The sequence below is a fragment of the Triturus cristatus genome, chromosome 6, assembly GCF_964204655.1.
Source record: "Triturus cristatus chromosome 6, aTriCri1.1, whole genome shotgun sequence".
In the NCBI taxonomy this organism is placed as follows: Eukaryota; Metazoa; Chordata; class Amphibia; order Caudata; family Salamandridae; genus Triturus; species Triturus cristatus.
The window spans coordinates 508,263,521-508,278,327 of record NC_140589.1 but is presented as its reverse complement, the minus strand read 5'-3'; the positions used below and the strand labels follow the sequence as shown (position 1 = coordinate 508,278,327).

The 14,807-nt window shown below is 52.6% G+C and overlaps 1 protein-coding gene across 7 annotated transcripts in view; it reads right to left on the bottom strand.

Annotated features, from left to right (window-relative positions):
* Window positions 1-14,807, bottom strand: part of LOC146817343 (uncharacterized) — a 111,836-nt gene that overhangs the window by 48,743 nt on the left and 48,286 nt on the right. For 2 of the 7 annotated variants that reach the window (XM_085610921.1, XM_085610923.1), the window contains exon 2: window positions 77-148. The exons of the other annotated variants lie outside the window; for them this stretch is intronic. In XM_085610921.1, coding sequence (XP_085467047.1) covers window positions 77-139 — 63 coding nt within the window. In that variant the 5' untranslated portion in view covers window positions 140-148. The remainder of the gene's footprint in view (window positions 1-76; window positions 149-14,807) is intronic. 7 annotated transcript variants of the gene reach the window in all.

The following is a 14,807-nucleotide window of genomic DNA, read 5'->3' as shown; positions in this document are numbered from 1 at the left end:
CATGTGAGTGCTGGTGTGGTCATATGGCTCCATGCATTTTGAGAAGGAGGGCAGGGTGCATGCACTGACTACCTACCTGTTCGGTGACACAGTGGAGGGAAATGGCTGCCACATGGATCTGAATGGGGGAGTTCTCCATCTTGCTGAGCTGTGGGACAAAGGGGCCTGGTGGGAGTTGTAGTAATGACTTCCTTCCCACAAACACCCGTCCCTGTTAAGATGGCTACCTACCTGTAAGTTTGATGAGTGCAATGACATGGCTGCCACATGGCTGTGGACATGGGGAGTGCTCCATCCTGCTCCGCTGTGGGACAAGGAGGCCTGGTGGAAGTTGTAGTGCAGGCTTCTCACCCACAAACACCCCTCTCTGTTAAGAAGGCTACCTACCTGTTAGGTGAAGGTGAGCAATGCAATGGCTGCCACATGGTTCTGGGTGGGGGTAATACTCCATCCTGCTCAGCTGTGGGACAAGGGGGCCTGGTGGGAGTTGTAGTGCAGGCTTTTCACCCACAAACACCCCACCCTGTTAAGAAGGCTACCTACCTGTTAGGTGAAAGTGAGCAGTGCAATGGCTGCCACATGGTTCTGGGTGGGGGGAGTGCTCCATCCTGCTCAGCTGTGGGACAAGGGGGCCTGGTGGGAGTTGTAGTGATGGCTTCCTACCCACAAACACCCTTCCTCTTAAGATGGCTACATACCTGTAAGTTTGATGAGTGCAATGAAATGGCTGCCACATGATTGTGGGTGTGGGGAGCGCTCCATCCTGCTGAGCTGTGGGACAAGGGGGCCTGGTGGGAGTTGTAGTGCTGGCTGCCTATCCACAAATACCCCTCCCTGTTAAGATGGCTACCTACCTGTTAGGTGAAGGTGAGCAATGCAGTGGCTGCCACATAGTTTTGGGTGGGGGGGAGTGCTCCATCCTGCTCAGCTATGGGACAAGGGGGCCTGATGGGAGTTGTAGTGCAGGCTTCCCACCCACAAACACCCCTCCCTGTTAAGAAGGCTACCTACCTGTTAGGTGAAGGTGAGCAATGTTATGGCTGTCACATGGTTCTGGGTGGGGGGGAGTGCTCCATCCTGCTCAGCTGTGGGACAAGGGTGCCTGGTGGGAGTTGTAGTGATGGCTTCCTACCCACTAACGCCCCTACCTTTGTTAAGATGCCTACCTACCTGTAAGTTTGATGAGTGCAATGAAATGGCTGTCACGTGGTTGTGGGTGTGGAGAGTGCTCCATCCTGCTAAGCTGTGGGACAAGGGGGCCTGGTGGGAGTTGTAGTGCTGGCTGCCTGTACACATGCCCCCATGGAAATATTGCAAGCTACCTTTGGGGTGATTCAGAGGAAGGAAATGTTAGCTCTGTGAGACATGTGTTTAGAAGAGTGTGTTGTACGTAAGTGCATTTAGGTCTAGGAAGTGTAGCTTTGTAGTTGTGCAAGACAGTACATAGCAGTGTAATGGTAGACATTTGTTGTTACTTATCAGCCTCCACTCCCCCGGGTATTCCTGTGAGACTGTCTGGATGCAGTATGGCAGTCACCTTCTCCTCCCATTAGGTGAATGTTAGTGGTGGAATGGGAGGGCCACCGCCAGTCCTCTGAGCCAGCTCATGGTTCTTGTTGGCACACTCCTTCACCCTGCTCTTGAGGTCATGCCACCTCCTCTTGATGTCACGCAGGATGCGTGGGGTGGTCCCTACTGCATTAACTTTGTTGACTATCCTTTCCCACATTTGATTTTTTCTGGCTACTGGTGGCTGTTGGACCATGCTTCCAAAAAATGTGGTTCTACTCTGATTATCTCATCTACCATCACTGACAACTCATTGTCAGTGAATTTGGGCATCTTCTTCTGTCGGGGATCTCTGGTTGGCGCAAGGTTGCCCTTGTGTCAAGCAGGAACCCTCTCCTCCACGTCAGGGCGCAGGATAACCCCTCGCGAATGACCCTTGCTCACCCTCTAGGTGCGTGGCGTGAGCAGCCAAGGCGATGCCTCAGGCGTTGTTGGCTAAGCACTTACAATCATACACACAGTAAATACATTAATCCCCCCAGAAACGGACACCAGACTTGGATATATATAAAAATGCGATTCTTTATGTAAAAATAAGGTATATATATCTCAGCAGACTTATCACAAGACCAATAACGTTTTCGCTATGCCACCAGGTTATACAGCAGGCAAATGTTCTTGGTTCGTAGTTTCTTTACTTGTAGCTCCAGTACTCACAGAGATCGGCTCCTGCGAACGGGGAAATAAGGCGTTGCGGGCCCCGAGCCCGATACTGGACTTCTTCCGTGATTAGGAGAGTCGGCACAGGTCGGTGCGACTCTCAGCTTGGGACGTGTTCTTGGGTCCTCAATCAGCAGGTGTGGGCAAGTAGGCAGGCGCGGCCCGCGACCCTTTAGCACGGCGGTGCAGGAGGGTCTCCACAGCGGGGGCGGCGCGGCCTGAGGTGTCCGGGGATAGCGAAGCGGGGTCGCAGGGCACGGTTAGTGCAGCTGGATGACCCGGCGTAGATCACAGTCGTCGGACGGCTTCCGGCGGGAGGGGTGATAGCGCGGTCAGCGCGCTCCAGTAGCAGGCGGTGACAGGGATGCAGGCGGCCTGGCCCGGAATCAGAGAGCGGCTCGGGACGGAGCGGGGCTCTCACGGGTTGGAGGCAGGCGAGCTTCTGAGTGTCACGGCCCTAGGAGGGGCGATGAGGGGCGCAGTCTCTTTTCCAGCGGGATGCCCACACGGCTCGAATTGGAGGATGAGCAAGAAGCACAGAGAACCCACTGGTCCTGGGGTTCAGTTCAGGGGGCAAGCTCAGATCAAGCCCTTGGAGAATGTTCAAGCACAAAGTAGCAAAGTCTTTTCAGTAAGTCTCTTCCTCTCCTTTCTCAGCAAGGCAAGCAGCAGGCCAGCTCCTCCAGCGTCTTCTTCTCCTTCTAGTCGGGCAGAGGTTCTTTGTGGTAAACAGGATTCTGATTTCTTAGGAGCCAGGCTCCTACTTTTATACCATGATTCTTTTGTTCTTTAGCGCCAGGGGGCCTAGGCCTGGCTCAGTCCAGTTCTGGAGCACTTTGTTATGGTGACTCTGCTCTTTCCTTTCAGCAGCAGGGCAGAGACATCAGCCGCCCCACAGGGGGTGGCGCCGGCTTTGTGGTGGCAGAGCACAGGTCTATTCAAGAGTCAAGGTGTACTCCTCCCACCCATCCAGGTGTAATCTCTCTACCCACCACCTGGCAGCCAACCTGTCTCTGGGGATTCCCCAACCCTGCTCCTTACTGTTGCCAGGCAGAACACATACACACAGCAGAGGCGGACTGAGATGGTCAGGTCAGTAAATACTAACTTGCTAAAAGTAGTATTTACAAACCCAGGATACTAAAATAGACTTGACTACAAGAAGTATTTTATCATCCTGAGTTCAGGCATACTAAACTTGACACTTCTACCGTGCTCTCTGAGTCCACTGGGGTCACAGCGTCGGCGTGATCCCGGCAGCCCATTCTGGCCTATGGAGAGCAGGTAGCCTTCAATAGTGAAGAACGAAAATGGCTGTAATTCACTACTAAGACATGCCACACACATCAGGGCATGTCCTACCTTATGCCTACAATGCACCCTGCCCTTGGGCCTACCAGAGGGGTGGCTAATATGTAGGTAAGGGAAGGTTTAGGGACTGGCAAGTGGGGGCACTTGCGCAGTCAGCGCGATGGTCCGGGACCGCGCACAGGGTCTGCGGTGGCAGACCCTAGACACATTTTACTAGGCCGCTTCTGTGGGTGGCACAACCAGTGCTGCAAGTCCACCAGCAGCATTCGTATTTACAAGCCCTGGCACTCCTGGTGCACTTTACTAGGGGCTGATAGTAAACCGAATAAGCCAAACATGGACACCAATCAATGTATACATTTTACCATAGGGAGAGCATATGCACCTTAGCACTGATCAGCAGTGGTAAGGTGCCCAGAGTCATAAAACAGCCAACAACAGGTCAGAAAAAATACTGGAGGAAGGCAAAAAGTTTAGGGATGACCCTGCAAAAAGGGCCAAGTCCAACACAACCCCCTTCCAGCCAAAACGCAGGGTAGACCAATCACCACCGTGATGGTCTTCCCTGCTTGGGGCGATAGAACAAGGACCTGGCCCGCAACAGCAGGGGCAGACTCCATTTCTACGCCAATCTGAACCTATCGGACTCACTCTGTCCATACTCTCAGGGCCCACCAAGCCAATCCATGGGGAACCCTTCTCCTCACCTGTGGACACCACCTGTGCAGCACCTAACCTTAACTGGCCCACATGTGTGTCCCAACAGACAGACAGCAAAATGCTACAGTGGCCACTGACAGTAGTCAGGGATGAGACCCAGGCCGTATGCCTCTCAGGGCTCTCAATCTTCTGTGGTGCCAGGGAGCGGGGGGCAGTAGCCCCAGGTGCTTGGCACCCTTTGTCCATTCTCCCCCTTGTCAGGTCAGGTATGACATCCTGGCACTGACCCACCAGCCCCGGGACTGTACCTGGCGGCTGGACCAAAGATTGGGGTGGCCTCTCCCACACCTGGTCCTCCTCCTTGGGGCTCTGTACCCTCCCACCTGGAGTGGTACCCCCTTCCAGGATTGCCAGGGCACCTGGGGCAGGTGTCCCGCACAATTCGCCCACCAGTTCAGGGGTTCTATCCTGCAACTGGGCGTCCAGGTCAGGGGGGACACCCTGAACCTGGCCCTCCAATCTGGGGTCTAAACCCTTCAGTTGAGCCGGGGTCAGAGGCGAGGACTCCCTCCCTCTGCACCCCCTTCCAGAGTACTGCCCACTCCCAACTGCCGTGGTACCCCCAGAAGCAACATGGGTCAGGACACTGATTACAGTAGTCCCACCCTCCAGGTCAGACAACACCTGAACCTGGCTTCCCCACCCTGGGACTAACCCAGGCAGTTGAACGCTCGCCTGGCGCACCAGGACTTCCCGGGGGGCACGCATGCCCCCCCTGAGGGTGACACATAACTCATGTGTCGTGTGAGAGTCTGCCTGGCGCTGATCTCCCGACCCCTGTCCATCTGACAGTGCCTGAAGATCCCCCAGGACAGAAGTGATGTCACCATGGTCACTCACGGGGGATGCAGCCCTTCTGGCTGACCCCTGACCCACTGGTTCTTCCACTGGGGACTCTTTCCCCCTCTCACCCCTCAATCTGGACCTCTGCACCCTCCCAACTGGAGCGGTACTGCCAGACACCAGAACTGATGGAGGCCTGCTTACAGACACTCCCAGCTCACCAGACACTAGGGGATCCCCCCCAACGGGCGGCCCATCAGGACAGCCTAGGCTCTCCGCCTGGTGTTCCCTTAAAGAACCATCCAGGCTCTGAGACTGGGTTTCGGGCACCTGGGGGCACGCAGCCCCACACTCACTCCTTCTCCACTGAGACAGGACGTGAGCCCCTACACCCCTCCCACTACCATGGGACCTAGCTGGGCTACTCTGCACCACTTCCACCACTCTGGGTTGGAAGATACCTGAGCCACTCCCCACAGGGTCACTCCCCAATGCCTCTCCAGACCCTCTGGAATCCACCAAAAGGTCTGCCTCCAATGTGGGCTCTCTGCGCTCAGAGAACTCACCCTCACACAGGTGTTGGCATAGCTCTGGAAAACAGGGACTTACAATATGCTCTCCCACAATTGGATCACACAGCCCCCTAGCAGGGTTAACCAAACTATACTTCACCTCACCATCCAGTGCCTCACACACGTACTCCACCCCCCTCTCCTGAGACTGGCAAGACAGTATCTGACTGTCTCTGTCACACAACCCACACTCTTCTGGGCGGTCTTCACACTCACCCACCAGGACTTCAGTTTTGGGGGAACCCCTCTCCCTGCACATCTCATCTAGAGTCAGTAGAGTGTCCCTCCCGCCACTAGGACCATGAACCCCTGCGCCAGTTACCCTATTCCCTTCAGGGATACTGCGCACTACTGGAGGTACCTCATGCCCTTGAACCTCCTGGTGTATGTTAACCCCCTCCTTCAAGTCAGGCGCCACATCTCTGGGTGTGCGTACTACTCTCTCAGCACTGTAAAACTCAATATTGCTGCCACCATCTGAGCTGGAGTCCTCTTCCCACTCAGAAAAGCTCAACCTCTGAGCTACGCACCTTTCTTGCTGCTGGGCTGAGACACTCATGGCCTCAAGCCTCTCGAGCTCCATATCATATTTCTTCATTCTGAAGTCATGCTCCATTTGTCGTCGTTGTGCCTCCAAGGCCAACTTCTGCTTCTCCATTTCTATTTGTCCTGCCAACTTTGCCATCTCCATTGCATGCGCCCTGTCTGCTGCCCTGTCTGCCAGCTCCTCTGGGGACAGGACTCTGCTGGGCTTCACAAGGTTGTCGGGTGGGACGATGTCCCTCGCATTCTGTGGGTCTCTTGACTCTTTCCAGGCTCTCAACGCCTTGAGGTACTGGTTCTTCCTCTTGAATCCAGCATGGGGAACTCTGAATTTTACACTGTAGCCTATCAATTGCTCTTGCGTGTAGCCTTCCAGTCACTCCCAATCCACCTCATCCATTCCAGAAATCACAGAGAGTGCTCTTCCAGCAGGGAGTGAGCCAGGCATGGTTGCAATAATGGCAGATGTCTCAACAAAGTTCAAAAATGAAAACCTGTGGCTGCGTTACTTGGTCTGCTCTCACTATCTGGTGATTAATAATTCACTGTATGCAAATTACAAGTGCAAATCCGAAATCCCACCGCTGCCACCAATGTTAGAGTCGGGGATCTCTGGTTGGCGCAAGGTTGCCCTTGTGTCAAGCAGGAACCCTCTCCTCCACGTCAGGGCGCAGGATAACCCCTTGCGAATGACCCTTGCTCACCCTCTAGGTGCGTGGCATGAGCAGCCAAGGCGATTCCTCAGGCGTTGTTGGCTAAGCACTTACAATCATACACACAGTAAATACATTAATCCCCCCAGAAACGGACACCAGACTTGGATATATATAAAAATACGATTCTTTATGTAAAAATAAGGTATATATATCTCAGCAGACTTATCACAAGACCAATAACGTTTTCGCTATGCCACCAGGTTATACAGCAGGCAAATGTTCTTGGTTCGTAGTTTCTTTACTTGTAGCTCCAGTACTCACAGAGATCGGCTCCTGCGAACGGGGAAATAAGGCGTTGCGGGCCCCGAGCCCGATACTGGACTTCTTCCGTGATTAGGAGAGTCGGCACAGGTCGGTGCGACTCTCAGCTTGGGACGTGTTCTTGGGTCCTCAATCAGCAGGTGTGGGCAAGTAGGCAGGCGCGGCCCGCGACCCTTTAGCACGGCGGTGCAGGAGGGTCTCCACAGCGGGGGCGGCGCGGCCTGAGGTGTCCGGGGATAGCGAAGCGGGGTCGCAGGGCACGGTTAGTGCAGCTGGATGACCCGGCGTAGATCACAGTCGTCGGACGGCTTCCGGCGGGAGGGGTGATAGCGCGGTCAGCGCGCTCCAGTAGCAGGCGGTGACAGGGATGCAGGCGGCCTGGCCCGGGAACAGAGAGCGGCTCGGGACGGAGCGGGGCTCTCACGGGTTGGAGGCAGGCGAGCTTCTGAGTGTCACGGCCCTAGGAGGGGCGATGAGGGGCGCAGTCTCTTTTCCAGCGGGATGCCCACACGGCTCGAATTGGAGGATGAGCAAGAAGCACAGAGAACCCACTGGTCCTGGGGTTCAGTTCAGGGGGCAAGCTCAGATCAAGCCCTTGGAGAATGTTCAAGCACAAAGTAGCAAAGTCTTTTCAGTAAGTCTCTTCCTCTCCTTTCTCAGCAAGGCAAGCAGCAGGCCAGCTCCTCCAGCGTCTTCTTCTCCTTCTAGTCGGGCAGAGGTTCTTTGTGGTAAACAGGATTCTGATTTCTTAGGAGCCAGGCTCCTACTTTTATACCATGATTCTTTTGTTCTTTAGCGCCAGGGGGCCTAGGCCTGGCTCAGTCCAGTTCTGGAGCACTTTGTTATGGTGACTCTGCTCTTTCCTTTCAGCAGCAGGGCAGAGACATCAGCCGCCCCACAGGGGGTGGCGCCGGCTTTGTGGTGGCAGAGCACAGGTCTATTCAAGAGTCAAGGTGTACTCCTCCCACCCATCCAGGTGTAATCTCTCTACCCACCACCTGGCAGCCAACCTGTCTCTGGGGATTCCCCAACCCTGCTCCTTACTGTTGCCAGGCAGAACACATACACACAGCAGAGGCAGACTGAGATGGTCAGGTCAGTAAATACTAACTTGCTAAAAGTAGTATTTACAAACCCAGGATACTAAAATAGACTTGACTACAAGAAGTATTTTATCATCCTGAGTTCAGGCATACTAAACTTGACACTTCTACCGTGCTCTCTGAGTCCACTGGGGTCACAGCGTCGGCGTGATCCCGGCAGCCCATTCTGGCCTATGGAGAGCAGGTATCCTTCAATAGTGAAGAACGAAAATGGCTGTAATTCACTACTAAGACATGCCACACACATCAGGGCATGTCCTACCTTATGCCTACAATGCACCCTGCCCTTGGGCCTACCAGAGGGGTGGCTAATATGTAGGTAAGGGAAGGTTTAGGGACTGGCAAGTGGGGGCACTTGCGCAGTCAGCGCGACGGTCCGGGACCGCGCACAGGGTCTGCGGTGGCAGACCCTAGACACATTTTACTAGGCCGCTTCTGTGGGTGGCACAACCAGTGCTGCAAGTCCACCAGCAGCATTCGTATTTACAAGCCCTGGCACTCCTGGTGCACTTTACTAGGGGCTGATAGTAAACCGAATAAGCCAAACATGGACACCAATCAATGTATACATTTTACCATAGGGAGAGCATATGCACCTTAGCACTGATCAGCAGTGGTAAGGTGCCCAGAGTCATAAAACAGCCAACAACAGGTCAGAAAAAATACTGGAGGAAGGCAAAAAGTTTAGGGATGACCCTGCAAAAAGGGCCAAGTCCAACATAAGTGCATTTAGGTCTAGGAAGTGTAGCTTTGTAGTTGTGCAAGACAGTACATAGCAGTGTAATGGTAGACATTTGTTGTTACTTATCAGCCTCCACTCCCCCGGGTATTCCTGTGAGACTGTCTGGATGCAGTATGGCAGTCACCATTAGGTGAATGTTAGTGGTGGAATGGGAGGGCCATCGCCAGTCCTCTGAGCCAGCTCATGGTTCTTGTTGGCACACTCCTTCACCCTGCTCTTGAGGTCATGCCACCTCCTCTTGATGTCACGCAGGATGCGTGGGGTGGTCCCTACTGCATTAACTTTGTTGACTATCCTTTCCCACATTTGATTTTTTCTGGCTACTGGTGGCTGTTGGACCATGCTTCCAAAAAATGTGGTTCTACTCTGATTATCTCATCTACCATCACTGACAACTCATTGTCAGTGAATTTGGGCATCTTCTTCTGTGACATGGTGTGTGATGTGCAAATGGGTGAAAAGTGCAGGCGTGAAGGTGGTGGTGGTGATGTGTGGTGAAGTGTGTGGTGTGTTGTTGTGATGGTGTGATGTGTGCTGATTTGCCTCTCCTTTGTGATGTGGTGTTGGGCCCTTCAGTTCTAGAGTTGTGCAAAGGATTCTGGGCAGGGAAGGGGTTGGTTCTATACTCTGCTATGTGGGTGAGTCAAAATGGAGTATTCATGTCAGGTGTGTTGTCTGGGTTGACCTGGGATTTATATTTTTTACTTGCCATGGGGATGTGTCATTGGGGTGTGTCAGATGTTTTTTGAGGCTGAGCCAGATATACAGCCACACAAGGTAGCCTTGTTTTGTGGTTGCTTTCGACCGCCATTCCTCTTGACGCGTGACCATGGCGGTCTGAATGCAAAAGTCCTTCCGCAGGGTCTCCCATTCATCATTTGTTGCAATCACGGCGGTCGGAAACAACTGATCATTCCGCTGGCACCGCCATCGTATCGTAATTTCACTTGCGGTCATTCTGCTGGTCTTTCCGCAGCAAATCCGACCGCCGCAGATGGATTTTCAGCTTTTCCGGACATCCCCGGTGTAGTTTCGTGGAATCCGTCAGCCACGGTCGGTTTTTCTGGCAGTCCATCCTAATCTAACCGCCGGTTTTGCCGCGGTATATGCGGACAGTTATTTCCGCTACCACGGCGGTCGAAATGCTTTTCAGACCGCCATCGTAATCGTAATCGACCCCAAAGTTTGCTTCTCATTTCATGACTGGTGCAAGGTCTTTTTTATAAACACTTGGCATATAAAGGAAACAAAGAGTAAGTTGATGAATTAAAAAGTAAAACATATTTCAATGTATACAATTTTTTTAAATTGTCATGATGTACAGAATTAGACAGGATTTTAAGATAGTTTAGGAGGAAATTAACCTGCAGCAGAGATCTAGGTGTATTCACTTTATTTAAGTGTATCCTTCTGGTTAGATCAGTGGTTCTTAACCTGTGGTCCGAGGACCCCTTGGGGTCTGCGCAGGGCCGGACTGGGAACCAAAACTGGCCCTGGCAAACTGTTCGGCCGGCCCCCAGGAGGGGGGAGAAGGGGTGCGGCCGAACAGTTTATTACAGCAGTTTTTCCCGATTTTGTTACAGGGGGCGATATTGCCGGCCCCCAGAAACAAAACCAGCCCCCAAGGGGGCCAAAACCGGCCCCTACCCTAGTTGCCCACCGGGAAAATGCCAAGTGCCCGCTACGGCCAGTCCGGCCCTGGGTCTGCGTTACCTTCTCAGGGTGTTTTGCAACTTCTTAAAACAGCAAGTATTATTGATTCATAAAGTATATAATAAGAAGCAAAATGTTAAATTAAACATTTTAAAGTGTTCTGTAAATGTAAAGGAATTTGACATTGGAGGCTAAAAAATAAGTTAGTATCCTCAGATGGATTTTTGGAAGCAGCAAAAATGCATCAAACAGAATATTGTATGGATGATGAGTGGCCGCAGTTGAATTCAGAAAGGTAAAATGTAAATATTGATTTTTTTTTATATATTAGTTTGTGAATCAAATAAAGTTTTGTGTGTTTGGTTGATGAATGCTTGTTTCTGTATGTTTTTGTATTGTTTTGTGCTTTAAATCATCATAAATGCTTAGCTGGGGTTCCCACCTTAAATGAGTTAGTTGGGGGCCTCAGAATCCAATAATGATTCAATGGGGTCCTTGGGTGCCACTAATGATTAAGTGGGGGCCCACAGAAGTGAAACGGTTAAGAACAACTGGGTTAGATAATGCTGGTGGGTAATCCACTAGCGAAAGCAGACCATGGGTAATCGCTGGTCACAGGTTTGACTCGTCTTTTAGATAAGAAAGGTTATTGTGTCTTCTGTAAAGGATTATGTGTAAAGCATACATCACAGGTGTGTCCTTGCAATTTTTAACCAAGTCTCTTGCTATGTTACAGTTAGAAAATAGGTTCCATTGGGTGACAAAAAAACCCACTTATTAATGGGTGTCAAAAAATCAGTTTGCTTTGCGCGGTAGATAAATAATTATTATATGTTTAATTACACACAGACATGCTTGACATGTTACCGAACATCAAAAAAATCTATTCATGTTATGTAGTCAAGTCAAGTCAAGTCAGAGAATTTATATAGCGCACTACATACCCAGAGGGTCTCAAGGCGCTTAGAAAGGGGAGGAGGATTACTTGTCAAATATCCACGTTTTAAGTTGTTTTCTGAATGCCAGGTGGTTCTGGGTGAGGCGAAGGTAAGCGGGGAGTGAGTTCCATGTTTTAGCAGCCAGGTATGAGAAGGATCTGCCTCCCATGGTGGTCCTGTTGATGCGAGGTACAGTGGCGAGGGCTTGGTTGGAAGAACGTAGTTGGCGGGAGGGGGTGTAGAAGGACAGTCGTGAGTTGAGGCATTCTGGTCCGATGTCGTAGAGTGATTTGTGTGCGTGAGTTAGCAGTCGGAAAGTGATTCTCTTATTGACGGGTAGCCAGTGGAGGTCTTTCAGGTGACTGGAGATGTGTTCGTTGCGCGGGATGTCTAATATGATCCTGGCTGAGGCGTTTTGGATTCGTTGGAGTTTCTTCTGGAGTTTAGCGGTAGTACCTGCGTAGAGGGTGTTTCCATAGTCCAGTCGGCTCGTGACTAGAGCATGGGTGGCTGTTTTCCTTGTTTCGGTGGGGATCCAGCGAAATGTTTTTCTGAGCATGCGAAGAATGTTGAAGCAGGATGAGGATACGGCGCTGACTTGTCTGTTCATTGAGAGTGAAGAATCCAGGATGACGCCTAGGTTCCGTGCGTGGTCTGTCGGGATGGGTGCTTTTCCAAGGGCTTCCGGCCACCAGGAGTCGTCCCATGCAGAGGGGGATGTACCTAAGATGAGGACTTCTGTTTTGTCTGAGTTCAGTTTCAGACGGCTTTGTTTCATCCATTCGGCAACTTCTTTCATTCCTTCGTGTAGGTTAGTTTTGGCGGTGCTGGGGTCATTGGTGAGAGAAAGGATTAGTTGAGGGTCATCCGCGTAAGAGATGATGTTAAGGTTGTGTTGGCGGGCGATGGCCGCGAGGGGGCTCATGTAGACGTTGAAGAGGGTGGGGCTGAGTGATGATCCTTGTGGTACGCCACAGATGACTTCAGTGGCCTCGGACTTGAATGGTGGGAGGCGGACTCTCTGGGTTCTTCCGGAGAGGAAAGAGGTGATCCATTCAAGTGCTTTTCCTTGTATTCCGATGTTATTGAGGCGTTGTAACAGGGTGCTGTGGCAGACTGTGTCGAATGCTGCAGAGAGGTCGAGGAGGATGAGGGCGACTGTGTCTCCATTGTCCAATAGAGTTCAAATGTCGTCTGTTGCTGCGATTAGGGCGGTCTCAGTGCTGTGTTTTGCTCGGAAGCCAGATTGTGAGGAGTCGAGGGATTTGTTGGCTTCGAGGAAGGCGGCGAGCTGCTTGTTGACGGCTTTCTCGATGACTTTGGCCGGGAATGGAAGGAGCGAAATGGGGCGGTAGTTTTTGAGTTCGGTGGGGTCCGCTGTGGGTTTTTTCAGAAGGGCGGTGAGTTCAGCGTGTTTCCAGTTTTCCGGGAAGGTGGCGGAGTTGAAGGAGCAGTTGATGACGTCTCGGAGGTGCGGTGGTATGACGGAGTCTGCTTTGTTGAAGATGTGGTGAGGACATGGGTCTGTGGGGGATCCTGAGTGGATGGAATTCATCAGGCGGATGGTGTCCTCAGTGGAGATTGGGTTCCAGTCGTTGAGGGTGTTTACGGGGGGAGAATGTTCAGCAAATGGTTGGGTGGGTTGGTCTCCGGGTTGGTTGTCGAAGCTGTTGTGAATGTCTGCAATCTTGTTGTGGAAGAATGAGGCTAGGGAGTCGCAGAGGGCTTGAGAGGGGGTGATGTCGTTGGAGTTGGCTGAGGGGTTGGAGAATTCTTTGACGATGTTGAAAAGTTCCTTGCTGTTGTGGGCGTTGTTGTCAAGTCGATCCTTGAATGCTGTTTTCTTGGCCTTTCGGATTAGTTGGTGGTGTGTGCGGGTGGCGTTTTTGAAGGCGTCCTTGGTGCTAGTGGATGGGTCTTTTTTCCAGGCCTTTTCAAGGGAGCGGCAGAGTTTCTTGGACTTCTTAAGATCGTCGTTGAACCATGAGGCCTTCTTGCTGCCAGGTTTGCTTTGACGTTTTTTCAGTGGTGCTAGGGTGTCGGCGGTGTTGGATAGCCATAGGGTGAAGTTGGCGGCGGCTTGGTTTGGGTTAGAAGAGTGGGCTGGGGTGTTTAGAAGGAGCGATGCGGAGATCTGGTCGGTGGTGATTTTGTTCCAGTTTCTTTGCAGAGTTGGTTGGAGGTGGTTGGTGGGTTTTGGCTTGTTGTAGGTGAAGTGAACGCAGCTGTGGTCAGTCCAGAGGAGATCCGTAGTGTGGCTGAAGGAGACATGGTTGCTGGAGGTGAAGATGGGGTCGAGTGTGTGCCCTGCGATGTGGGTGGGGGAAGTGACTAGTTGTTTAAGTCCGAGGTTGGCGAGGTTGTCCAGCAGGGTGGTGGAGTTGCGGTCGTTGGTCTTTTCAAGGTGAAAGTTGAGGTCTCCCAGAAGGATGTAGTCTTTGGAGGGGAGCGCGTGTGGAGTGATGAAGTCCGTGATGTCTTCACTGAATTTTGCGCGGGGTCCTGGTGGTCTGTAGAGGAGGGTGCCTCTGAGTGTGGTCTTGGGGTCGATGTGGATCTGGAAGTGAAGGTGTTCGGAGTTGGCGAGGTTGGCGTCAGAGCTGGTTGAGATGCGGATAGATTTCTTATGGACGATGGCGATGCCTCCTCCTGTGTGGCTGGTACGGTCCTTGCGTGTGATCTTATATTCTTCAGGGATGGCAATGGTGATGTCTGGGGCGGAGGAAGCGTTCATCCATGTTTCTGTTAGGAAGGCGACGTCTGGAGAGATGGTGTCTAGTAGGTTCCATAGGTCAATGGTGTGCCTGTGGACCGAGCGGGTGTTGAGAAGGATGCATTGTAGGTGGTTGGGGTCGGGAATCTGTGGTGTGGTCGTAGCGGAGATGTTGTCGGTGCCGCTGAATTTGCAGGAGTAGCAGGAGAAAGGTCCATGAGTGTGTCCAGGAGCGGCTTGGACGCAGTTGGGGGCGCGACCGGGGTTGAGGGCTAGGAGGGTGGCGGCATCGTAGGTGATGCGGGAGGGCAGCGCAGCGTGAGGGGCAGGGGGTCTGGCGCTGGGCGCGGTCGAGGCGCGGACGGGCGTAGACGGGCTTACCTTTGGCGCACCTTCGGCGCGGGTTGGGCGCGGGCGCTGCGCGTAAACGCTGCGCGCGGGAACTACTGTCATATATTGAGAGTGGAGGGGGAGGGGCGAGGGCGGCTCAGCTGGGAGGCGTGGCGGGCTCAAGGGACGGAGC